This window comes from Cotesia glomerata, linkage group LG3 (genome assembly GCF_020080835.1).
Source record: "Cotesia glomerata isolate CgM1 linkage group LG3, MPM_Cglom_v2.3, whole genome shotgun sequence".
NCBI classification, from domain to species: Eukaryota; Metazoa; Arthropoda; class Insecta; order Hymenoptera; family Braconidae; genus Cotesia; species Cotesia glomerata.
The window spans coordinates 15,306,207-15,333,436 of record NC_058160.1 but is presented as its reverse complement, the minus strand read 5'-3'; the positions used below and the strand labels follow the sequence as shown (position 1 = coordinate 15,333,436).

The window sequence follows — 27,230 nt, the reverse complement described above, 5'->3', positions numbered from 1 at the left end:
TTTTTATTTTCTTAACGCATGATATATTTTTTTGTTTCGTCACTTCAATTACAATTTTTAACCTCAAATAACTTAAATAGATATTAATTTTCTATAAAAATTAGAAATAATTTAATGAGAATATAAATTTTTTTTCGTTTTTTCGAATACTTATTTACTTACAAATTTCTGCACATTAATAGTTCTCAATCTCAAATTCCAAATTATTCCTATGTCAATAAGACGACAAGTGGCGTCAACAACTTTAAATGAAATAAAAAAAGGACAGTTAACAAATTCTATCATGCGTTAAGGATGACTTATTTTAAAGATGCAAGATGATGTCCAAAAAAATAAAAAAAAGTTGAAATTAATTTATTATTTAATATTTCCACGTCGTGCATTTTATTTTTAAATGCTCTAAATTACAATATTATGTATCTGCATAACTTTATCTTATTTAAAATTTGCAAAAAACAAAAAAAAATTTTTTTTTTAAATTCAAAAAATTTTTTTTTTAATTAAAAAATTCATATTTTTAAAGAAAAAAAAAACCTTTTCCAAAAACTTCAGGATCTTTCAAGATCAGTACAAAGTATCATACAAAATAATTTTCATTATAAATTCAGTTCATCAAATTGTTAGGTTATTTCCCTGTGTATTTTTCACTTAGAGTCAAGATGCGCGCGCATGTCCCATGCTTCTCCGTATGGTTCAATCGTCCCCGGGTCTGCTGGTTCAATTGACCCCATATAATTTTGAAACAATTAATAGCAATTAATAAATAAATAAACTACTATATGACTATAAACAAAGTTGAGGATTATAAAGTATAAGTATATACAACTACTGCAGTTCAAGATTTATCAATTAATTCAAAACTTGAAATGTTATTAAACAATTTATCACCAGTCGTAAAAAAAGTTTACATGCCTAAAAATAAAAAAATCTCAATTTTTCAAAATTTACTAATCGCAATGATTTTAAATTTTGATTATATCCGAGTTTAACTTATTAGAATCTAATTCGAGGAGCATGAAGCGTTTTTTCGATTTTTTAAGTCGAGTGTTTCAATTGCCCCGTGGTTAAATTGACTCCTTTCTCCCCTAAAAAGTTATATTTCATCAGTCAGACAAATTCGAGAGACCAAACATCCCCTAAACACAAATTTATTCATCTGGGAGTGCGAGCGCGAGACCACTATGCGCATGCGTCTCAGAATAAAAAATTTTAATATATTGAAAATACTTATTAATTTCACAAGATTTTAGCACCCTTATTTCAATAAGATGAGCTTCAATATCAAGTTTTGAAATAATAAATATTATAGTGAATTTATTTATTGCATGGATACTCATCACAAAAGTTGAGCGAGCAAGAAAAAAATCCAAATTTTTAGGGGATTGTCAACAAGATTTTCAACTTGTAGAAAAATCGTCGTACCGTTAAAAAAATCGAAGTGTTAATTAAGTTATGCATTATTCGTATTAATATTGTTATATTAAAAATAAATTTTCTTCATTTGAGAAATCTACTACCATTTCGGCTGCCGAACAGCCTTTTTTGAAGTTAAAAGCTGATTAGTTTTTGAAATCGATCAGTAAAGCCGTTTAAAAGTTATTCCAAAAAGACCATATTTGAAAAATTTTTTTTCGTAGTTTATTTTAGTCTGAATCAACTCAAATTGTATTGATAATCTAAATTTGGCCAAGCTTTTTTGAATGGTGTCAACCGCGATGGAATCGGTTAAGCCGTTCAAAAGTTATGAGAGGTTAACATACAAACACTCACACACATACGCATGCAGACATACAGACACCATCGCGGGAATAATCAGGAAAGCTTCCTAGGACCTCAAAACATTGAGATCTAATAAAAACTTTCGAAAAACGGAGTAAAACCAATAACTTCCCGATTTTCGAAAATTTTTAAGTTTTTTAGCAGGAAGTTAAAAATTTTTTTTTAATTTTTGGAATTCAGATCTTAAAACTAAATACCGAGCGCTAAATTTAGACTTTTTTACGGTTCGACGATTTTTCTACAAGTTATAGACTGTTGAAAATCCCCTAAAAATGTGGATTCTTTTCTTGCTCCCTTAATTTTTGTGAGAAGTGTCTATGCAATAAATAAATTCACTCTAATATTTATTAATTAACAACTTAATATTGAAGGTCATCTTATTGAAATAAGGATGCTAAAATCTTGTGAAATTAGTAAGTAGGGTAAATGTTCCAGTAGATGACCGGACACCGGTAGACCGCTTTTACAAAAAAAAGTCCAAAAATTGTTTTTAACTGCATTTTTTATGACCCTGAAATTTATTTTTAACTATTGATTAATTTCCCAGTCAGCATCCAAGTCAGAAAGATTTCAGTATGAAGTCTTTTAAAAAACTTCTTATAGAAGTTCTAATGTGACGTCTTAAGGAGCTCTTTTTTACGAGGTCAGAACTAAGAGCTCTTAATAAACTCATAAGTTTGGAGTCAATTTTCTGACATCTAACTGAGTCCCTTTTTTGGACTTCTTTTTGAGTTGCGTATAATGAGCTTATAGACATTATAAACAAAAACACAAATTTTTTTTCAATATAAAGCTGTCAAAATCTTGTTCATTTTTCATTTATTACTTTCCTGATTGAGAAATTAAATTGAAAATGATTAAAAATAATTCGAATTAAATGATTTAAAACAATTTTAATAGATTAATAGATAGATATACACTTGGCATAGATTAACTCATTTCTCTTAATCCAGGTTAATTAAATTTTTCAAAAATTTTAAATTATATTATGAAGTAATAGGCAATAATGTTAAAATCTGGTTCGTAATCAAACTAATTTAGATAAAATAATAAAATTGGATTCTAATCTGAAAAAATTATGTGAACTTTCTACATTTAAGGAGTACTTTGCATGTATCAATTTTAAACATTTTATTCGAATTTAACGATATCTTATAACTATATACTTATTAATGATTGTTGAATTTTTAATATTCATTAATTTATCTATTAGATTTTATATTGTGAAAAGTAAACAAAATTTATAGAGACTATTTAAAAAAATATTACAGGTAGACTTTTGAATATTTTTTAGTATATAAATATTCGTAAAAGTTACTTTTTCTCTATCGATACACAGTATCAAATAGAATAATTAATATAGACAATGATTGCGACATTTCATCACTATATAAACTTAGCTTATAAGAATAATGAGATGTGTAACGACATATCGTTTGAACAGCGTAGGTGGTTAGGTATCGATCTAGCACGTGCGCGACTCGGGTTCGAATCTTAGTTACGGCAATTGCGATTTTCACTTTCTCTCTTTAAACCGACAATATTAGGTCTAACTAAAATGATAAACATTCGAAATCAGCATCGGTGCTTCATGAAACTCTGAATTATTTTTCATAATTTACTTTTATTATTATTATTATTATTATTAATAATATTTTTGTTGTGTTCTTATTATTGTTATCATTATAATAGCGTATAGAGATAAAAAATCATTCATTTTTGCGAGTTCACAAAAAAGAGCTCTTTAAGAGCTCGTTTTGATGAGTTCTTAAAGTCTACAATAAGCGGCACATTCGACCTCTTCAGAAGGTCTTAAAGACATCTTTTAGACGTAGACTCTGACGTCCAAATCAGAAATCTGAGCTCATTCGGAATAACTTAATACGTCATTTTGCTATCTGGGTTATAATCATTACAATGAATAAGTATTCCAAATATTATTAAAGTTTTAGAACATCGAAAATAATTCATGAAAATTTTTCACTGCCATTAGGTTAATGTTATTGGGTCTTGTTATTAGGTTAATCTTGTCAAATTAAATTCGGAAGTAGTCTTTAATAGTTTCTTAACAAATCTTTCAATAAGATTTTACAAAAATAATTAAATAAATACCAATTCAACCACCGGTCAGACACTGGCACAATAAAACACCGTTGTACCATCAATAAATGACTTCGGTCATCTACTGGAACCTGCTATTTTTCAAAATACCAGAAGTTGACCGCATGCACAGTTGTAAGTTTCTAACCTGTATCAAATAAAAATATAAATATGTTTACGTGATAATTTAATGTTTACATGAGTGTTATTATTTAGAATAATTTAAAATTATTAAATTATTAGTAATGAAGAAGTATTTACGCTCAGTGTTTTATGTGCTTCCAATAAGATGACTGTTTAGTAAAGTTTAGATTAGTACACTGATAGAAGGATTTATTAGCTATTGGCTGGGTTCAAATTTACTAAGTTCTTAACAGATCTGAGCATATCTTGTAGCAACAACTTGAAATAACTATATCACTTTTTTTTTAAATCTATAATAAAACAATGCAAGGTATATTTATTTAAGTGTTTCTAAAATTAATTTTTTTGGTAGATCAAGTCAGCCCTGCTCAGAACTTAGTAAACCTGAACGCAGCCATTGGCAGGGTGCGAAGTATATGGTGGGGAGGGCTGGCGCTGACTACCCTTTTTACGTCTAAATCTTACGGGAAGAGCATGATTTAACGCTAATGGCGGCCACTGGTACTAAATTACCCCGTTTGATTTAACATTGGAAAATCATGAAAATTGAAAGCAGCACTATCGTGCACCTAGCCATTTAATAATTTAATTTATTTAGGAGAAAAGAGTACATTTATTAATAATTAATAAGCATTTATTTGTATTTAACCAATATTTTTTAACAGTTAATAAATATTTTGTTGAGTGAATTTGTTTCGCTTGCAATGTCATATGATATGAAGATTGCTTATAAACAAAAATCATCTTTAAAAATTATATACATGAATTACATTATTTCATAATAACGTTTACTGTAACCTACTGAATTTTATTACAGTTTATAATTATTTTTTATATTTGAAAATATTAAAAACGATGATTTATTTGGTGAATTTAATTATTATTATATATTCCAGCTGTAGAGTTATAAAAATTGTCAAAAGAATATTGCTATTTTTGCTTTTGATTTTAAATAAATAATTGTTAACAGTTAATAAATATTTATTAACCATTAATAAATATTTATTAAACCCTATGATGTTAACAAATCCTTTATTAACGGTTAATAAAGCTTATTAAATATAAACAAATCCTTCTATCAGTGTAACAAGATTAAATATGAATTTTTTTGATGACATTAGAAGTATATGGATATAAATTTACAGTAATTATTATTTATTTATTTATTTATTTATTGCATTAAACAATTAAAAGTTTGTTTTTAGCAAGGGGGGTACTTAATAGTTTTACAATATAATTTACAATACTACAAAATTGATCTTTGCGAAAAAATAGATACATTTGGTACAATTTGGTAGAACATTAGATATAAAAAATAAGGTCAGTGATTAAAATGATACATATATAAAATTTATATTACAAAGCTCTTAACCGAGGAGGATATCAATTATAATGACAGAGCCCAGGCTCTAAGTTGAAGTGACTTGGTGATGAAGTTGACAATAGCAAACAGCGTTTTTGAATCTGGTACAGATAAAAGATGGGAAGCAGATTCGTCGTTACGTATCAGGTTTTGTAAATAATGGTATCTGTAGCTTGCAAAGCATGGACATCTAACCAGAAGATGCTCGACAGTATCTGGTTCTTTCAAGTTGCATAGCTGACACAGAGTGTTCCTGTTAAAGCTAGATCGAAAGTTATTAACTATTAGGAAGCAGTTAAACTTATTTGATAGTCTCAGTTGCGCTATCAAGCGTTTGCAGTTGAGTGGGAGCTTTAACGCCAGGTAGCCAGCCTGTGTGAATGGGTCTGATAGCTGGAGTGGGAATTTTAGTGATGATGAGTTCCGAGCAGCCGTAATGTCTGCGCTGTATAGGATGGATTGATATTTTTTAAGTACATTTTCTCTTCTGTCTTCCCATAGCCGATGATCTAGAGAATCTAATAGATCTAGAGCGTCGCATTCCAACAGAAAGTCTCTAAGTTGAGTTGCCCAGTAGTAAGGTGATGATGCAGTGGAGTTTTATCTAAGTTGATAAGCCGTAGCAGACATACTTTATGCAAACAGCTGTCCTTTGCTTTTAAGGTTTTTATCGTCCAGCTCAGAATATAGCTCATGGCCTTCAGCGCAACTGGGTCGAGACCAAATTCCAGACGCACAGCCCAGTCTGGCGTGTTTCTAGGCAGCTTGAACAGCTTCTTGAAGAAGAAAGTTTGTGCAGGTTCCAATGAATTTCTATACCAAAGACCCCAGGCTGGAATAGCATATAAAAATACTGACGAGACCATAGAGTTGTAAATCTTGATATGTGCACTCCATGAATCACACTTGGCTTTTGCTAGCAAAGACAAAGCCGCACCTGCAGCACACCTGGCCTTATTATTGGCTGAGTTCAAGGCTGTGAGACCCCTAGTTGATGTAGAAATTTCGACCCCTAGGTAGGTATAACTCTTGACCAGTTCCAGGCAAGATTGCTTGTAGGTTCTGTAACGACTAGGACAATCGCATAATCTCCCAGCTGCCTTGAAGACTAAGATTTTTGTCTTTGCTTTATTCACCGTTAGCTGATTTATGTCGCAGTACTTTTCGAACGCCCTGAGTTTGCGTAAGAGGTCGATATGTGAGTGAGCGAAGATAACTGTGTCATTAGCATACAGGAGCAAAAGAATAGCTATAACACCATTAATATCCAGCCCATAGAAGCCCTTGGAGCGGAAGAAATCCTCTATATTATGCAAATATAAAAGAAAAAGATCTGGGCTTAATGACTCGCCTTGCAATACGCCTTTAGAGACTTCAAATTCGTCCGATAGTTCATCCTTGGTTCTTACTTGCATCGACGCTTGATCATACAGAGATTTAATTGTCGTTATAAACTTACTGCTGACCCCAAGGGCTTGGAGTTTTTGCCAAAGGCGGGCATGAGGAACTGTGTCAAACGCTCTTTGAAAGTCAACGAAGATTCCGAAGAATTCTCTGCCGTCGTTGTGGCGGAATTGGATTTGTATAGCACTACGAAGAGTGAAAATGGCATCCGTGCAGCATCGGCCTTTTCTAAAGCCCATCTAAGAGTCGGGCAGAGCATTCTCTTTATCCATCCATGTGTCCAAGCGTTTCTTTAGGGTATTGGTGAAGATTTTGGTGATTATATTGATAAGGGCAATCCCACGGTAGTTATTTGGGTCGTTCTTGTCTCCTTTTTTATGCAGCATCGTCATCCATATCTTTGCCCAGCTTTTCGGGACTCTTTCTTCAATGAGCACTCTATTAAATAAGTCTCTTAACAGTTCTTTATGTTGTATTGGGAAGTTCTTAAACAGCTCATTAGTTAGTAAGTTGGGACCGGCAGCTTTACCAGATTTTAGTGTGTTTAGTATCCGGTTGAGTTCTCCAGTCGAGATTTCTGCATCCAAGATTTCATTGGAACAGTTATACGGTACAAATACTGTAATAGATCTTGGCTTGAGAATCGCTGTGTAAAAATTGTTCCAGTTGGTGATAGAAATTTCCGAGTTAGAGCCGTGTTTAAAGCTGAACTTTCTGACGGCCGCCCAAAACTCAGACGGTGCCTTAACATTATCGAACGCCGATTTGATGGAATCTACATGGTCTTTTTTCTTGGCATTACAGACTTCTCGGTATTTTTTCTTGTTGAGGGTGACTTCGCTCCTGAGACTTGCGTTATTTCTGTCGTTTTTTGAATTTTTCATAGCCTTTCGTAGTTCACATCGTGCTACCTTGGAACTCGCATCAAACCAGGGATTACGGAAAGTCCAGTTGCGAGCAGAGGAGCCGAATCTTACGACCAGATTGGCACTGGAAGCAGCAAATAACATATGATCGTGTAGAAGTGACTGAAATTGCTCTGTAGAGAGGGTCAGAGCATCCAAAGAAGTCAGTCGGTTTGATAAATGTTCTCGGTACTGGTCAGCTGCACTTTCAGACCATTTAATTTTACTGAGTCTTGAATCTCTTGTTTTCATCTCTTCTACTGTGTGAAGAGTGGCTTCCAGTGAGATGCTTAGGCAGACTGAGTGATGGTCAGACAGTGATGGTTCTAGGAGAACTTCAAGATTCTTTAAAAGATGCAAGGAAGAAATATCAGACCACACAAGGTCAATGATTGATGATCCTAGGTTGTCATACGTTGGTTGAGCAGGGCTGTCACTGATTGACCTTCCATTAATGAGCACAAAGTCGTTTTCGACCATAAAATCTGTGATCCTCCGGCCTCTTTCACACGTAGTATCATCCGTAGTGCAAAAAAAGTCATGTAATTGAGATCCTGTGAAGAGGTCAGCTGGCCAGGGATTTAGTAGACCAACTTTGGCGTTCATGTCGCCTCCAATAATGAAAATGTCAAAATTACGCGATGTTCTGATGTCGTCAATAATATCCTGTAACATATCTAATAAGTAATGAAGGCCTGAACATTTACGGAAGTATACAGACCCAAGTATGACTATTGAATTTCCAAGCTTGATTTCATTAAAGATCCACCATGGTGATGCGCCAATCAACAATACAGAGTGCCTTTTATTAACTGCTGTTAGAAGACCACCACTTGGTCTGCCTATTGAATGTTCTCTTTGTGCCTCAGCCCAGAATAAATTGAAGTTCGTCAGAAAGCCAGGAGTGTATGGGACAGTCACCCAGGTTTCACAAGTTGCTAGAATATCTGCATCACCAGTTAATGTACTAGGTTCCAGATTTGAGAAGCCGTGTAAGTTCCAGAAAATAACTTTTATTGTAGTAGTTCCCCCGGCAGAGCTATTTAGTTTTTTGAAGATTTACTGTTCTGATCGTGGAATACGGAGCAAGCGTGATCTTTTTTGAGCTGAGAGATCATTTTACTTGTTTCAGAGTTCCAGGTATACATCAGATCTTCTACCATAACCTTGTTCCCTTTTCTTGTGCAGGTTTTGCAATCTGATTTTAATTGCTTGATGAGAGTTCTGACATTCTAGTCAATTTCCCACTCTTTGGCTGTTCTTTCAGGCTCTGTAAAAATCTTGGTGCCGAGAAGTTTGGTTTTCTTGGATCGAAGAATGAGATTTTTAATGTTTATGTCGTAAATATCAACAATGAGTCGCTTTGTATATTCAGTAATCATGATAACAGGAATTTGGATGCCGAATTTGGACTCGAGGAAGTTCTTAACCTCTTCCGTGTGATTGTTTGTTGACAACGAGAGACCCACGATTGAGATCTTTGTTTTTTTACTTTCTTTTTCGAGAAAGTCGATTCTGTTATTAAGTTGAGCTATTACTTCGCTATCTTGCTGCGGAGTTAAATTAGTACTCATATTTTTGAGCTCTTCTTTTTTTACGGTGTTCTTTTCTAGATTCTCAATGCGCTCGCCTAAACTGGTCTTAGAGGCTTGTAACTTAGCTTGGAGGGTGTTCAGATTCTTCTGGATTTTATCAAAGGCAATCTGATCGTCTTCTAGTTTGTTGTTCAGTTTTCCAGTGATTTCCTTGTACTTTAGTTCCTGGTCCACCCGGAGGTCCTTCAGCTCTTTTAATATTTGTTCCATTGTCCAGGAGGAATCTAAAGGCTCTATTTGGACTGCGGTGGCTGTTTCTGTTGTGTCGACGCCACCGGCCTCAGTCACCGCGTCCCCTTTCTTTACGAGCTTTTGAGGTTGATCGTCTCCTTCTTTAAGTAACTGGTCGTCACTTTCTCTTTTCCTCTTGGCCTCTTTGGTGAAATTAGTAATCGGGGTGCAGGTGCTCGCGGCTTCAGCTAGAAGTTGCTGGATAGTATGACGACCTCTTTTCTGCAGGATCTCAGGCGGATTTTTTTTTGTAGATAAGCTGTCCATGTTTAAAATTAAGCGCGGCTTAGCAATCAGTGGTGCCTCACGTGGTAGGTCAGAGGTTGACCGCGAGATGTCGCTGGTCTGCATTGACAGAGTCTTAGCCACGTAAACACTCCAGGTCCAAATGTGAATAAAAAAAAAAAAAAAAGGGAAAACTGGACCAATGACACTCCGTGCAGATATCAAATCAGAGCTCTATTCTCACAACTCAGGTTTTGGCAAAAAATCAGCACTTGTTTGAAAATTATTATTCAGTTCTTACTTTGTTATTTGTGTAAATATAACGGAGCGAAACACAACACGCCAATTCACTATAGATGCACAGTAGCGCCCCCATAAATTTACAGTAATTAATAGTTTATTTTAAATAATAGTTATTATTTTTAATAATTGCATACGTGTGCCTCAAAAAAATGTTTTGCTTTTGTCATTATTGAATCAAAGTTTAATTTACTAATCTGTTACGTTTTCATTATGATTAGTTTTGTTCTAAACTAAACGAATTTTGTTAGAATATCTTAATTACCTATACGAATTTAGTTAGAATATTGTTAGAATATCTTTAGTTAACTTTCTCACCTGGTACCTGCCCAGGTGTCACAGGGCAAGCTCCACAAGTACACAGGAATTTGAAGTATACTAGACGCTACTAAATCGTGAAGGTTTCATCCATGTGAAAATAAGTTATGTCAGAACGCTCTGGGATCTTGGACTATATCTTAATGATCCCAATGTATTTATGATACAAACATTGATTTAACTATTTATAAAACTATTAATGGAACAAATATTGATTTGACTATTTTTACAGAATGATGGCCAAACAAAAAATTTTAACCCTGCAAGCACTTGTGAGAACTTCGACCGTAAAAGTGATGATATTGCTGCTATTACTATGGTTTCTGGAACTGGTATAGTTTTCAATGCTGAAAATGACAATGAACTTGATGGTGGCGTTTACAATGACGATGATGAAAATGAACTTGATAATGACATCCACGATGACGATAATCATAATGGTAGTGATCATTATTCCTCTTGCTCTACAGATGATGATTGGTCTACTAGTGATGATTCGTCGTGGGGTACTGATGGTGACGATGATGATAATAGTAGTCAAAGTAACGTTGATAATGACATTTCCCGACATAATCCTTTTCTTAGCATCAATATGCCGGATTTAGAAATTCCCTTAATTTCACAACGTACTTTTACTGTAAAAGATCATTTATTGGCTGCAGTAGCTACGTCAGTTCGACATCATCTAACATTTAAGGCTACGCTTGATCAGTTAAAATGGGTAAAGTCCACGTATTATAATAATAATATCCCAATGAATAAGGAGAGATTTTAGCGTTGTTTGAATCGTAATGATGATTGCTTGACGTATCATTATTATTGTAAAATATGTCAAGACTACCTTGGTCAAAAATGCAAATGAACGAAAAAACTGCAAAAAAAATGTACTTGCGAAGCATGTGAACCACATGATGAAGATAAATGTGATTTAGGTTACTTCATATATATTAGTTTAGCGACGCAAATTGAAGAACTATTATCTATTCCTAATATAAGTGAATTATTGAAATATAGGTTTCGTAGAATAAAAAAAGATGAGGATGCTTATGAAGACCTTTATGATAGTGAAGAGTATAAATCGTTATGCTTACCTGGAAATTTTTTAGAGAAATGGAATAATTTTTCTTTAACATTCAATACGGATGGATGCAATGTAGCCAATTCTTCCAATTCCAGTGCGTGGCCTATATATATATATATATATATATATATATATATATATATATATATATATATATATATATGCATATATATATATATATATATATATATACAAATTAACGAGCTTCCTCCACATGTTCAAAAACGTATGCTCCTCGCCGCTATTTATATGGACCCAGTGCACCCAGTGATGAATAACTTTTAAAACCACTGATCGATGAAATGGAGGAACTCTTTACTACTGGTATCACATGAAAGCCATCAAATACATCATAAGTAACATCTAAATTCATCATGACTATCGGAAGTCTTGATGCTCCGGCTCGAGCAGCAGTCGTTTGTCATACTCAGTATAATGGATATTTCGGATGTTTATATTGCTACGCTGAAGGCCGTAGCTTGGGACCTGGTAAATTCGTATACCCACTATCTCAGTGCTATCAAAAGCTACAGACTGATGCTGAATTACGTGGTGATATGGCGTCCGCTTTTGATACTGTTAAAGTGAAGCGTGGAGTTGAAAATGTTTTATCGTTGGTTGCTTTACCGCTATTTAATATTAACAAAGGAGTCATTGTTGAGTCAATGCATGCAGCATATCTTGGTGTAGATCGGCTGCATACGCGACTATTGCTTACTAAAGCTAAAGTTCCTTACTACGTCGGAAGTCCCAAGAGTTTAAAGTTAATAGATGAATGTTTGTTATCAATAATGCCCCCGTCATGTAGATCTCGAAAGCCAAGATCTATGTATACATTTCTAAAATGGAAGGCCTCTGAATGGCGCAATTGGCTGGAGTATGCACCAATTTGTTTACAGAAGGTATTACCTAAAAAGTATATCGATCACCTGGCCCTTCTGTCGGAAGCAATTTATTATTTAAATTCTGATTGCATATCTTCAACAAATCTAGATTGTTGCGAAGTTCTTTTAAAAAAGTATGTTGAGCTTTTTGAAGAGTATTTTGGTGAGGAGAATATGACCTCAAACATACATTTATTGACACACCTAGTAACTGTTGTCCGAAATTGGGGTCCGTTATGGGCACATAATGCATTTGATTTTGAAGCGTGGAATCGGAGGATCATGGACTTTGTTACGAGTTCTTATGCTTGAACCAATCAAGTAGCAGAATGTTTTCTTATGCAGAAGTTCATTATAAACACTTTGTATGATGAATCAATATCTCTTAAAACGAAAAAATTCATTGCAAAACAAATAAAAATGCTGTTAGACAAAGATGGGGTTGAAAGAAGAAATAGTTTAATTGGTTTTGGAAAATGTACATTACGCTCACCGACAGTTTATGAACGCACTTTGTTAAATGAAAAAGGTTTTGAACCAGCAAATCTGAAGTGTTTTCAAAAGATGAAACTAAGTGGTACAAAATATACATGTGAAAGCAACAAGAAAATAAAAGTTTGTGATTCTACGGTTCATAACGGCAATGACACTTTTGGAATGATAATTAACATGGTCCAATTTCAGAATAATGAGGAAAGTATAAGTGGTATGTTGATCAAACGTATGCAGCTAGTCGGACATGCATTCAATACGACTTATATTAATCAAGTTAGATTAACAAATAGCGTATGTTTTATACAAGAATCTTCTTTGATAAAACCTGCTGTTCAAATATGCTCATCAGGAAACTTGTATGTTATCAAGCAAAATAATTGCTGGGAAACTGACTAAGAATCCTTTGGAAATAGAACTTGTATCAATTGTATTAAGTATTGATTGACGATAAAGTATAAGTTTGTAATTATCAGACTACGTTACATTGTTAATAATAAGAGCTATTGGCGTTAAAAATTTTGAAAAATCTGTATGAAAATTTTTTTTTTTTTATCTTTTGTGTATAGAAAAAGCAAAATTTATCATTTATTTTATAATATTTCAGGTAATAAAAGTAAATCGACGAAGAGTCAAAAGTTTGATTCTTTTGATATTGTCAAAAACAATAAATCTATTCGGGTCATTCCATGTCAAATCGACCAATAGTTGGAATCGGCCCCTTTTCATTTGGACAAATTTTGGTCAGAAGTTTTCATTTATCATAAAACGAAGTTCTGCCAAAGGAAAAAAAATACCTGTATCTATACTAGCGTTCGAAATGTTCCAAAAACAAAATTGAAAAACTGGAAAAATCGCGAAATTTTGAATTAGCATATCTTTTGAAAAAAATTTTTGTATTTTTTTTCCTTTAGGAGAACTTCGTTGTATGATCAAAGAAAACTTCTGACCAAAATTGTTCAAATCAGAAGAGGTTGATTTGACATGGAATGACCCATATGTATAAATTTATTGTAAGTAAAAATTTTATCCGAAAATCTGGAAATCGGTTGACTGCGCGTGGTTCGATTTTCATTTTTAAAAAAGCATTTGACGCAGTTTTTTAAGCAGAAGAAGGAAATTTACAGGTTTATGTTGATTGGTTGAGGAATCTGTAAGACATCTTGAAAATACTGAAGAACAAAATTTTGTGAATTTTTAAAAAAATATAACTTTTGAATGCATCGTTCGATTTTCATTTTCAAAGAAGCATTCGACGCAGTTTTCATTATAATTTCTTCGCACGCTTTGATATTATTTTCAAAAAACAAAAATTCAAAATTTTTTTTTAGTTATTTTGAAATTTTTTCGGAATGGCTCGATGGATTAACTCTCAAATCTATTTAGATCTAAGGTTTGATAAGCCCTTTCGAATGACGTATTGTAGAATTCTATTGGTTGATTTGTATTTGAGATACCGTACGACAAAAATTCATTTACACACATGCATTAACAATCACACACACACACACACACACACCCACACACACATACACACACACACACACACACACACAAATTATTTATAGGCTTATATGTTTAATAATCTATATACAGTAATTTACCTAAATACCGTTGGTGACCGTTTTTTATTTCTCATGCAATAATTACCTACGACAAAATTTCTCAGCAAAAATTTCTTATGCAACATTTTATCCTAGCAATATTTTCTTACACACACAAAAACCATGATTACCCTGATAAAAAAAAAGTATTAAGACAAAGAAAAAAGTATTGAAAAGTATTGGTTTTCTAATCAATCCAATACTTTTCAATACTTTTTTCTTTGTCTCAATACTTTTTTTTATTCAGGGTAAAAGGTGATTTTATTGTTGAAAATAATGATAATAATATATAAGCATTTTTGTAAGTGATGATCAATTTTCGTCAGATTAATTTATGTTGTGAAAAACTTTGGTTTTGTACTTGAGATATTTTTGTATCAGGAATTATTGCTGAGAAATTTTAACATGGGTAATTTTTGCGGATTAATAGAGGCGGGGAGCCCCGGTGGTTAAAAATATATTGATAAGAATATTTTTCCATTATTATACTAATGAATGTAACTAATAAAACTCTTATGATTTGTAAAAAAATAATTTTATTTGAAAAAATTAAGTACTGTCATTATATTAATTGAAGAGAGAAGTCACTTTTCGAGTTAACTTCTATAGTAAATGACTTTTTCATATCAATTCTCACTGGTAACAATTTTTGCTAATTGCCATTAGAGTAAAAAATGCTTATAACTATTTAGTGCAGCTATAGATAACAAAATAGTAGTTTTAAAAATGAAAATATCTTTAAAATGCCCAAATATTGTTCAAATCAAAAATTGTTCCTCTATATATGTTCGGTGAACAAGGCCCAGTAGCGATTAACTCGCTCCTGGGGGACTCCTAAATTCAAGAGACGTACCTGTCCACCACTAGTTCCCGCAAAAATCGAACCGCCAATAGAAAATCAGCCTCTCGATTACGCCATGAATCGACCGCTTTATTGGCTGATCGCTCCCGCTAGACATGCGCAATAGCCTTCTTCCCCAACTCAACGAGGAAGAAGACGAACTATTGTTATTATCTTTCGCTTCTACGCTTTCACTGCATCAAGTCGCCATTAGTATTTCTTTACTTTCGCTTTTCGTTAATAAACCGCATTTCGCTTATTTAATAATTTAATTTGCTTAAATTAATTGTTAATAATTCGCTTTAGTTTGTTATAGATAATTTGTGTTAATTGTGCATTTATTTCACCGCTTTTACAGTGCCGGCAGAGTGTTCAACCACGTGTCAACCGGCTTCGCTTTTGCAAACCACGCTGTAATTTATAAATCCGCTTTTATCTTAACAATCCGCTATTAAACATATTAAATATTTAGTGTATTTAATGTAAATAAATTCCTAGTGTTATTTTTGATAATAATTTACGCGTTTTAATTGAGATATCCAGACCTAAACCTGATCCCCGCTTTTCCGCTCTTTCAGTAATTATTCAATATATCTATTGTATTATCTTCCAAAAAATTTTCTTAAGGTAAAACATAAATTAAACAAAAAACTAAATAATGCTAAGTGTAATAACTGGTTCGAAATATTTTTAATTGCTTGAATTTTAATTTCCTGAGAAGAAAGTAATAGTTGTTGATTCCTATTCAAATGAACATTTCAGTTGTAAGATCTCAGAGCTATTCACACTATTATACGAGTTGTTTAATGCACACGCGTGTGCGTGTGTGTTTGTTGATTTACATTGCTTCTATACATATGTATAAAAGCTTTTATATACGTGTAACAGACGCATACGATGTAGACACGGAAAATTCCACGTGAAATTACCGTGTTATCACTATGAATTTATCATGAATTCACAGTGTTATTACTGTGAATTCACAGTGTGATGACTGTGAATTCACAGTGTGACGACTGTGAATTCACAGTGTAATTACTGTGGATTCACAGTGTAATTACTGTGAATTCACGATGTAATTACTGTGAAAAAAAGTTGTGTAATCACCGTGAATTCAATGAGTGAACATCGAGAATTCATCGAGAAAACACTGTGAAAACACCGTGTACGAATGGGACAAATGCACGGTGAAATCACAGTGAAACTCTCTCAATTTACACAGTGCTTTCACAAGCACAGGGTTTTCACAGTGTTTCCACTGTGATTCTAATACCGCGAGGGTAGCCACCCAGGGCCTGTAACTGACCCTGATCACTAATTTTTTCATTTAATTTAATTAAATCAGTATAAATGAAAAAAAAAAATGTATTTGTAGAGGCCCAGTGTTCCTAACTAACCCTCGCTACTGATTTTGATTTATTAATGATGACTTTAATTATTCTAAATAAAAATGAAAATTCATTTATGGCCGCCTAGTGCCTCTAAATTACTATCACTACTGAATTTTAATTGAAAATTACTTCAATCGTTCTAAATGAATATAAAAATTTATTCATGGCCGCCCAGTTTCTCTAACTAACGCTCGCTACTGATTTTTTTTAATCAAAACTCCTTATGTTTAACCGATAGAAAAGACATTTAATAAAAATTTATAAGAGGAGTTGCGCCTTCGGGCTTGGTCGCTCCAACTCGTGAAAATTCGTGTCACACCATGGCTGTCGCTCATGCGCACTTTGGTTAGCGGGAGAGAAGCCGGCTCACGTGGCCGGCGGCAAGCAGTTGTGCTTGGACGCTTGTACTAGTACGACTACTCTGTGTCAATCGTTTTCTGATTTATGACGTATAATACGCATTTACTTTAACACTTAAAATATTCATTAAATACTATTAATTTCATTAACTTCAATTACCAATTAAATTCTCAAGTCATTAAAAATCATTAGTAACTGTTCAGTGAATTAAATAAATCAAAATTAATAAGTGACGCCACGCGGTTATTACGCGCCATTTTAACAAAGGATTGCATCAGCCACGCGGCTTTAGTCATTCTATAGTTAACACGCAATATTTGTAATAAATTATATTAAATTCATTGCTAAATATTTAATCATCATTCTATCAAATCAAATTTCATCAACTATTCGATTCTGATATCGAATTATCTAATTAGTTCCTACACTAATAATTCTAATCAATCAATCAGTCTCTGCACTGACATTTTACGTCAATTAATTAGTATTTCACTATTAATTGACTCTAGTTAGCTTAAAAGCTAGCGTCAATTCATTAATTCTGAATTAATACCATTTGCTTTTCTAAAGCGGTTGAGCTCACCTCGTTTTTGTTGTTTGCGACGGCAATTTACACATATTCTTTTATTCGCACTACACGCTTTGCGTTCTTACTTGTACATTTTTTCATTCGAGGAGGTTTTTTCTCAGTCCAACTGAGTTTTCCTCCTCTGGGGATAAATAAATCTTTATTTTATTCCCCAACAAATCGACGCATATTTTATTTAATATCCTAATCCTAAATTAATCATAATTTTTAAAACAATTACGGAAACTATCCTAAGTGGATAGTTTTCGACAAAACATTTGGTGCCTCCTGTGAGGTCTGAAGTGCACACGAACCCTGATTTGCGAAGACGAGCAAGACGATCCAAGGATCCAATCACTATACCACCCAGCTGCTGCCAGCATCGTTGGACTTCAATACATATGAGATAAGTTTTTGAATTATTAAAATTTATATAATACTAACTATATTATATTATTTTATCACTTGATAATATATTCAACTTATTCATTTGTAATTTTAATTAATTGTCTAAGTTTGACTGACGGATTAGTTGTCACTAGGCAATCAATTTATCAATCGAATAGTGCAATTGGTTATCATTTAAATATTTACGTACGTTATCATTCTTATTATTTACGTATAATTTAATTTAATTAATTATCTAATAATTGACAATTAATTGGTCATTGTATGGTGACTAGTTATTGTTCGACAGAATAATTAATTATTAATTAATCTCTATCTTCATTATTAATTCTCAAATTATTTATTATTAATTATAATTAAGTGTTTAAGTCGTTTCTTAGATAAATTGATCACCACAAGTAATCTATTTATTATAGAAATAAGACAATTAATTATCAATTGATATTTATCACGATTATTATTACTGTTATTTTTATAAATTTATCACAAAATGGATAACCCAAGGGTTCCTTTAGAACAAAAATGCGTAATAATAGCTTCGAAAATTACTAAACTTCAGGATGAACTAACAGCTGAAGGTGTTAAAACTAAGTCCATTAACTATCGCTTTACAAAGGTAAAGGAATTATTTGAACAATATGAAAGACTTATTGAGAAACCCGAATTAACTATACCACTGGATAATGAAATAAATCTCGCGGAAGACGTTCGTACATTATTTTACGATCTTATGGATCAATTTGAAAAGTTAACTCAGCGTTGCCAACTTGACGGGTTTCCCGTTAGATTTGACGGGTCATCAAGGTCAGCAACGGGAAAAAATTGCGCTTAACGGCCAACGGATTTTTCAGCGGGATAACAAAAATTTATAATTTTTAGATTTGTTTTCTAAATAAAAATAACTTGAACATGACAAATATTAAAATGTGATTTTATTCATTTTTTTAAGCTTACGAATATGGAAAAATATGCTACACGTTCTTATCTTTAAAAATTAGAAAGAGTAAATTTTTACTTGACGTAATCCTTTCAAATACAGTTCGAAAACTGTGTTGCCGTCGGTCGGCCGTAATGATAGACTACTGTTGAATATATAGAAAACTATCGACGTCTCTATTTATTTCATTCTCTCTCTTTACTGTTTAAGTCGCATATCTTTGTCCGTATGATCATATGTACAGCGTCTAATCTACTTTCGTTATTGTTGTCGCTCCTATGGAATTCTAAAAATGATTCTTCTGTCAGCAATACGCATTGTTGATCTGTAATAAGAGTTTTTGTTGAATAATTGTAATTGCTCTCAATAAATATAGGAAAGACTGCTGGAAATCCTATTTATAAACAAAAGTTCCGCAACGAGTGGCTTCAAGATATTCAATGTAAGGATTGGATTGTGCGAAAAGAAACAAGTCCAGGAGAATTCGTGGCATCTTGCAAATTTTGTATGTGTGTTGTAAGTAAAAATAATAAATACTCGGATTTAAAAAATCATATAGAAACAAAAAAGCACAAAGAACGGCAAAACATATGCTCTCCGATGAGACAAAAAACCCTGCCTGTGATAAAAAAGTCAATTGAAAAAACAAAGGTTTGTGAGGCTTACATCTCACTCTTCATTGCTGAACATACCAGCATAGCGACTGTTGACCACCTAGGACAAATGATGAAAAAAGCTGTCAATAATTCTGACACTATAAGAGACATTCATTTACATCGAACTAAGTGTTCCAACATCATAAAAAATATTTTAAGTCCACATTTCAAAGAGACATTAAAGGATGACATTGGGACTGGAAAATTCAGTTTACTTTTAGATGAATCAACAGACATCAGCATTTCTAAATATCTCAGTATTGTGATTATTTATTATAGTTCATCTTTAAAAAAAATAATAACAACATTTTTAAAACTAGCTGAGTTGAGCAGTTGTGATGCAAATGGAATAATTTCTGCTTTAAAAAATACTCTAACAGAGTTTAATTTAAACTATAAAAATATTCTTGGCTTAGGAACTGACAACGCGAGTGTTATGACTGGTGTAAATGAAGGTGTCTACCAAAAGCTTAAACGTGAAATTCCTGGTTTGGTTCTGATTCGGTGTGTGTGTCATTCAATTCAACTAGCTACATCAAAAGCTGTCGAAGGAAATATGCCAAGGAATTTAGATTACATGACTTCTCAAACGTATAATTGGTTCTCTCAATCATCAGGCAGACGAGGTGATTATAAAACTTTGTACAAATTGATTAATGACAACCACGAACCTGCAAAAATAGTTCAAGCTTGTCAAACTCGTTGGTTATCGATACATTTTGCGGTTGATAGAATTTTAAATCAGTGGGTAGAATTAAAGACTCATTTTGAAATAAATAGACATGAATATGTGGCATAAATGTTATTTAATATGTACAGTGACGAGATAAACCTGGCTTTGTTTTTGTTTTTATGTCCAATTTTAAAGGAATTACAGCGAGTGAATAAGGCTTTTGAAGCCCAAAATGCTGATCCTTGTAAACTCCTCCAAGATTTAACTACTTTGATTGGATTTGTTGTTTCTAAAGTCGTATTACAACGCACGTACACTGATCCGTTGACTGTTGATGTTGAAAATTATTTAGATCCAAGTCCATATCTTGGTTCTGGTTTTGAATTAAAAATTATTGAGTTGAAAGAGAAAAAAGCTATAACAGAACAGCAAGAAAAAGAACTACGAGAACGGTGTATTAAATTTTTAATTAAATTGGTCCACGAATTACGCTCGAGGTACTTAAATATTTAACTGTGTATCTATTAATATTAATTATGGAACTATTCAATTTTCTTTAAAAAAATTATAATTGCATTTTATTTTTACAGATTACCGGACAATATTCAAATTTTACAAAAAAAAAATTTATTATCTTGTCAAAATGTACTGAAGGTTCACAAAGAATCTTTAACTCCTTTGCTGGAACAACTGAATGACTCATCGACAATTATATCGCTAATTGAAACCCAATGGAACGCCATTCACTTCACAAAATGGACCGAAATTAATGATACTGTTCAATTTTGGACTGAGGTTAAAGATTACAACGATGCAACAGGAACAAATCCATTTCAAGAATTAAGTGATTTCGCCTTCTCTATTTTATTATTGCCGTATTCCAACGCAGAAGTTGAACGAGTTTTTAGTGTTATGAATCTTGTGAAAACTAAGCTAAGAAATAAAATGAACTCAGAAATGACAAATGCTCTTTTAACCATTCGTGCAGGTTTAAAGCGGTGTGGTAAAAATTGCAATACATATGAATTTCCTGGTGATGTCCTTCAAAAAATCGGAACTATGCAAGCTTATCCTCAGTCGCCAACTTCCAAAGAACAAGAAAATGATGAGATTATCGAATTAATTGATTTAAATCTTTAACTTAATGTTGAACGAAGCCAAAGCAAACTTTTTAAAAAATTGCTGTGATGTAACTGCAATATTATATATATATATATATATATATATAATTTAAATATTTATATTTAAAATAATAATAATTTAATAAATAAAAAATAAATATTTATCATTTATAACTTGTAAGAGATATCAAAAATAAACATATATTCTGTTACACTCTAAAAAAATATAAATGTTAATCATTTTATCAGAATCATCAATTTAAAAAACTCACTAACTTGTTAAAAAATTATTTTTTTTATGTATATTTAAAAAGTAGATTTAAAAATCAATTACCGAAGACTCAATTTTAAAATAATTCATTTTTAAAATTTAGGGAAAAGTAACAACTCGAAAATCTCTACTTGACGGGTTTTGACGGGATTGTAGCATTCTCTACGGCGGGAGTAGAAATTTAATGTTGGCAACGCTGAGTTAACTCAATTGAATAGAACTAACCATAATAATTCACATAATGTAAACATTAGTACGAATAATACTACAGCGGGAAATACTACCTTTGTTGAGACTCAACGATTTGCTAAACTCCCTACTACTGATTTACCTAAATTCGATGGTAATTTTGAAAATTGGCTATCTTTCAAAAACACATTTAAAACACTTATTAATACACGTAATGATCTTGATGATCTAAACAAATTTTTATACCTCCGCGGATGTTTAACTGACTCAGCAGCTAACAAGTTAGCGCTTTTTGATGCGAGTGCAGAAAATTATACTAAAGCTTGGGATTTTTTAACTAAAACATATCAGAAGAAAAGAGCATTAATTTTTAAACATTATGACTCGATCTTTAATCTCAATACAATTTCAATCCCAACAACAGATAATTTAAACAAGTTGATAGATGATGCTCGGCAACATATAAATAATTTACAGTCACTTCAAATTAATATTACCGAATCCTTACTTGTACGAATATTAGAAAATAAATTACCATCAGAAATTAAAAACAAATGGCAAGAAACGTTCACTGACAACGAAACTCTTCCAACATTCGAATCATTTTGTGAATTTGTCTCAAACTTTGCCTTCAGACTTAGTTCACACAAACCCGATAAACATCGCGATTCCGATCATTCCTCCAAACGAAGACGTAATGAACACTCGAATAATAATTTGAAGAAACAAAAAACTGACACGCCAGTTCAAGCTTTAGTGACAACCGCCTCTTCTGCCTGCCCATGTTGCAAACACTTACATCCTCTCTATAAATGTTACACATTCAATGCATTAACTGTAGGAGAACGCATAAAATTTGTAAAATCTAATAAACTCTGTAATAATTGTCTTCGCGTACACAAAGGAACTTGCACTTCCAGCAGATGTCGAGTCTGTAAGAAATTCCATCATACCATATTGTACATTAATCAAAATGTAACTCAACAAACAAATAATACTAATGTATCAAAAAATAATTCTGCTAAAATCGAATCACCCGCTACTGTAACAACTGATAAGGGATCTACAGCCTGACTAGTCGTACATAATTATACAACCATACTTAGAATACCGCGTTTTCAATTGATGATGAGTGCTCTCATCCAGATGCGTGACTCAACAGGTAAATTTATACAAGCTCGCGCTTTACTTGATACCTGTGCAACAGCTAATTTTATTACTGAAAATATGACTAATAAATTAAAACTTCCTATGCAAAATTATTCTATTCCAATCGGGGCTGTTAATGGAATGCAAACCCTTTCAAAACATGTCGTACAAATAAATTGTAAATCTTTAAACGATAAATTTCAAAGAAAATTGTCATTTTTAACCGTTGATGAAATTGCAGAATTAAGTCCGAATGAAATGTTTCCACGTAATAAAATATGCATACCTAAAAACATAATACTCGCTGATCCACAATTTCACATACCAAGACCTGTAGATGTCCTTATCGGTTCAGGTACCACACTTTCTCTTCTATCTGTCGGACAGATTAATTGCTCACAAAATGATTGTGATTTAATACTACAAAAAACGCAACTGGGATGGGTCGTAGCGGGGGGAGTCAATAATGATAAAGATGTATTTCCTGTAACTTGTCAATTAACTGATCTATCGAGTCAATTAACCAAATTTTGGAATATTGAAGACGTAGGTTCTAATGATTCTCGATCCTTTGATGATTCTACGTGTGAGACCTATTATCAAAATACCACTACTCGCGATACAGACGGTAGATATGTAGTAAAATTACCCTTTCGCGTAGATGATGTCGATTTCGGGAATTCTAAACAACTAGCTTATAAAAGATTTCTATCCTTACAGAGGAGATTAAATTCAGATTCCTCATTAAAATCTGAATACACTAAAGTCATGAACGAATACATCGATCTTGGCCACATGGTACACGTACCGGATGATAGTGGACCTGGGTATTATATGCCCCATCATCCGATAATTAAAACATCTAGTACTACCACCAAGGTACGCGTTGTATTTGATGCTTCAGCTAAAACCGATAAAGGTATCTCATTGAATGAAGTTCTACTAACTGGGCCTACTATACAGGATAATCTCTTCACTATTCTTTTGCGTTTTCGCACCTTTGTTTATGCTATGACTTCTGACATCGCTCAAATGTATCGACAAATCTGTATACATCCGGATCATCACAAATTTCAACGAATTCTTTACTATTATAATAACAATATTAGCACCTTTGAACTTAAACGAGTTACGTTCGGGGTTTCTGCAGCCCCATTTTTAGCTATACGCACCGTAAATCAACTTGCTGATGACGAATCTCATAATTTTCCTGTAGCTTCAAAAATATTAAAACGAGATCTTTATGTCGATAATTTATTAACTGGATCTAATTCTTTGACCGAAATTTTAAAATTGCGTGATGAAATCATTCAACTGGTGCGAAAGGGTGGATTTGAACTCAGACAATGGGCTTCAAATCATCGACACGCACTGGATAATTTCGATCAAAGAACTTTAGATTTAGATTGTGCTATCAATGATGATCCGATTTCTAAAACTTTAGGCATTGCATGGAATTCTCTAACGGACGAATTTATTTACACAGTCAAACCAATTGATTCATCGCGAAAAATAACTAAGCGAACTATCTTATCTGATATTGCAAAAATTTTCGACCCTATCGGAATTCTGGGTACTATAGTATTAGCTGCAAAAACTATTATTCAAGAATGTTGGAAATTAAAGGTCCACTGGGACGAAGCGGTCCCACAAGAGTTACATTTACACCGGTGTAAATTTACTGAACAATTACCTCTGATTAAAGATTTTTCTATTGAGCGTAATATTTTACTTCCTAATCCGACTGACATACAATTGCACGGATTTTGTGATGCTAGTAAAGTGGGCTATGGTGCTTGTATTTATATAAGATCAGTAAATGAACGCGGAGACGTACTCGTAGAATTAGTTTGTTCTAAATCTCGAGTTGCTCCCATCAAAGATGTTACAATTCCAAAATTAGAATTATGCGGAGCATTATTACTTGCTAAATTATATAAAGACACAATTCCCTCCTTTGACTTTGATATTTCTAAAGTTACGTTTTGGTCTGATTCAACTATTGTACTTCAATGGCTCAAACGGTCTCCTAACTCTCTAAAGGTCTATGAAGCAAATCGCGTAACAAAAATTCAAACTCTTTGCAGTAAAGTCGAATGGCGACATGTTAGAACTAAAGACAATCCGGCAGATTGTTTATCTAGAGGTCAACTTCCTTCTGAATTCTTAAATAACAAAATGTGGTTAGAAGGTCCCACGTGGCTCTCACAGGACCCTCTTAATTGGTCTAACTTAAAGCCTGCTGTTCCTTCCGAACTTCCGGGTACTCGAAAAAATTACCTGTTTATTAGCCACTACTGAGAATTTGTTTAAACGATTTTCATCATATTCTAAACTTATAAATTCCTTTTCTTATTGTTTACGAATTTTAAAAAGTAATTTATTCAAATACAAATCTTTAAGCGTAGAAGAAAAATTATTAACTGAAATAAAAATCTTGACTCTGATTCAAAACGAACAATATCATTATGAAATCGAACAAATTAAGGAAACCGGCGAGACTAAGAACTTACGATTGCGATATCTCAATCCATTTATCGATTCAGACGGATTACTAAGAGTAGGAGGTCGTTTGAAACATGCTCCTATATCTTTTTCAAAGAAACATCCTATTTTATTACCTTCACGTTATTATCTTACTGATTTAATTATTAGAGAAACACATGAAAAATTATACCATTCAGGTATACAGAGTACACTTTCAAAAGTTAGACACAAATTTTGGCTGCTAGACGGTAAAAACCAGATTCGTAAAATTGTAAAAAATTGCGTCACATGTATTCGACATCAGCCTGTAGTACTGCAAGGTAAAATGGCTAATTTACCTAGCTCTCGAGTCACCGAATCAGCGGCATTCTCCCACGTAGGTGTAGACTACTTTGGACCGCTCTTTATTAAAGAACGTAAATTCAAAAACAGAACAAAAATTAAAGTCTATGGATGCGTCTTTGTTTGCATGGCTACTAAAGCTGTACATTTAGAAATTGCTAGCGATTTAACAACAGAAGGTTTTCTCGGGGCATTTGGTCGATTCATTGGTCGACGAGGAGTTCCAACTCACGTCTATTCGGACAATGGTACTAATTTTGTAGGCGCAAATAATCAATTGAGAGAATTGTATATGTTATTTAATTCAAAATCCCATCAAAATTCCGTTAACGAATATGCTATACGCAAAAACATTATCTGGACATTCAATCCTCCACTATCTCCTCATTTTGGTGGCATTTGGGAAGCAGCTGTAAAATCTTTCAAACACCACTTTAAACGAGTGGTAAAAGACCAACTTCTCACTTTCGAAGAATTGAATTCTCTAACTATTCAAATAGAATCTATACTAAATTCTCGTCCTCTCTGTTCTCTATCTAGTGATCCTAATGATCCTATTGCCTTGACGCCTGCTCATATTTTAATAGGACGTCCTCTCACAATGCTGCCTGAAAATGATTTTTCTGATGTTCCAGATAATAGACTCAATGTTTGGCAATTCATTATCAAGGCTAGACAAGATTTTTGGAGACGTTGGTATTTGGAATACCTCCATGAACTTCAAATTCGGCAAAAATGGCATTCCTCTCAAGGAGAAATTTCAATCAATCAAATCGTCTTATTGATGGACAAAAACCAACTATGTATGCGGTGGCAGCTGGGAGTGGTGGTCGACATTCATCCAGGAGATGATGATGTGACAAGAGTAGCTTCAATCCGAACGGCTCAAGGGATATACAAACGAAATATCACTCTATTATGTCCTTTACCAATCAATTCTTGAATTTTATAAAATCAAAACATTGTAATCATGTGATGTAACTAATTGTGAACACTATTCATAACATCTTGCTCAGCCTTCGCAACGGGGGGAGTATATTTAACCGATAGAAAAGACATTTAATAAAAATTTATAAGAGGAGTTGCGCCTTCGGGCTTGGTCGCTCCAACTCGTGAAAATTCGTGTCACACCATGGCTGTCGCTCATGCGCGCTTTGGTTAGCGGGAGAGAAGCCGGCTCACGTGGCCGGCGGCAAGCAGTTGTGCTTGGACGCTTGTACTAGTACGACTACTCTGTGTCAATCGTTTTCTGATTTATGACGTATAATACGCATTTACTTTAACACTTAAAATATTCATTAAATACCATTAATTTCATTAACTTCAATTACCAATTAAATTCTCAAGTCATTAAAAATCATTAGTAACTGTTCAGTGAATTAAATAAATCAAAATTAATAAGTGACGCCACG

At 33.1% G+C, this 27,230-nt stretch overlaps 3 protein-coding genes across 3 annotated transcripts in view; 1 reads left to right on the top strand and 2 right to left on the bottom strand.

Annotated features, from left to right (window-relative positions):
* Positions 1-27,230, bottom strand: part of LOC123261717 (potassium voltage-gated channel protein Shaker) — a 1,350,734-nt gene that overhangs the window by 103,926 nt on the left and 1,219,578 nt on the right. The gene's annotated exons all lie outside the window — the stretch shown is intronic.
* LOC123261371 lies at positions 7,030-8,370 on the bottom strand. Its single transcript, XM_044722964.1, has one exon. It carries the CDS (start codon positions 8,368-8,370, stop codon positions 7,030-7,032), a length of 1,341 nt encoding a protein of 446 aa, XP_044578899.1.
* Positions 9,988-11,139, top strand: LOC123261370 (uncharacterized protein PF07_0086-like). The gene is made up of 2 exons (XM_044722963.1): positions 9,988-9,997; positions 10,597-11,139. The coding sequence occupies exon 2, from the start codon at positions 10,681-10,683 to the stop codon at positions 11,137-11,139; it is 459 nt and encodes a 152-aa protein (XP_044578898.1). The 5' UTR covers positions 9,988-9,997; positions 10,597-10,680.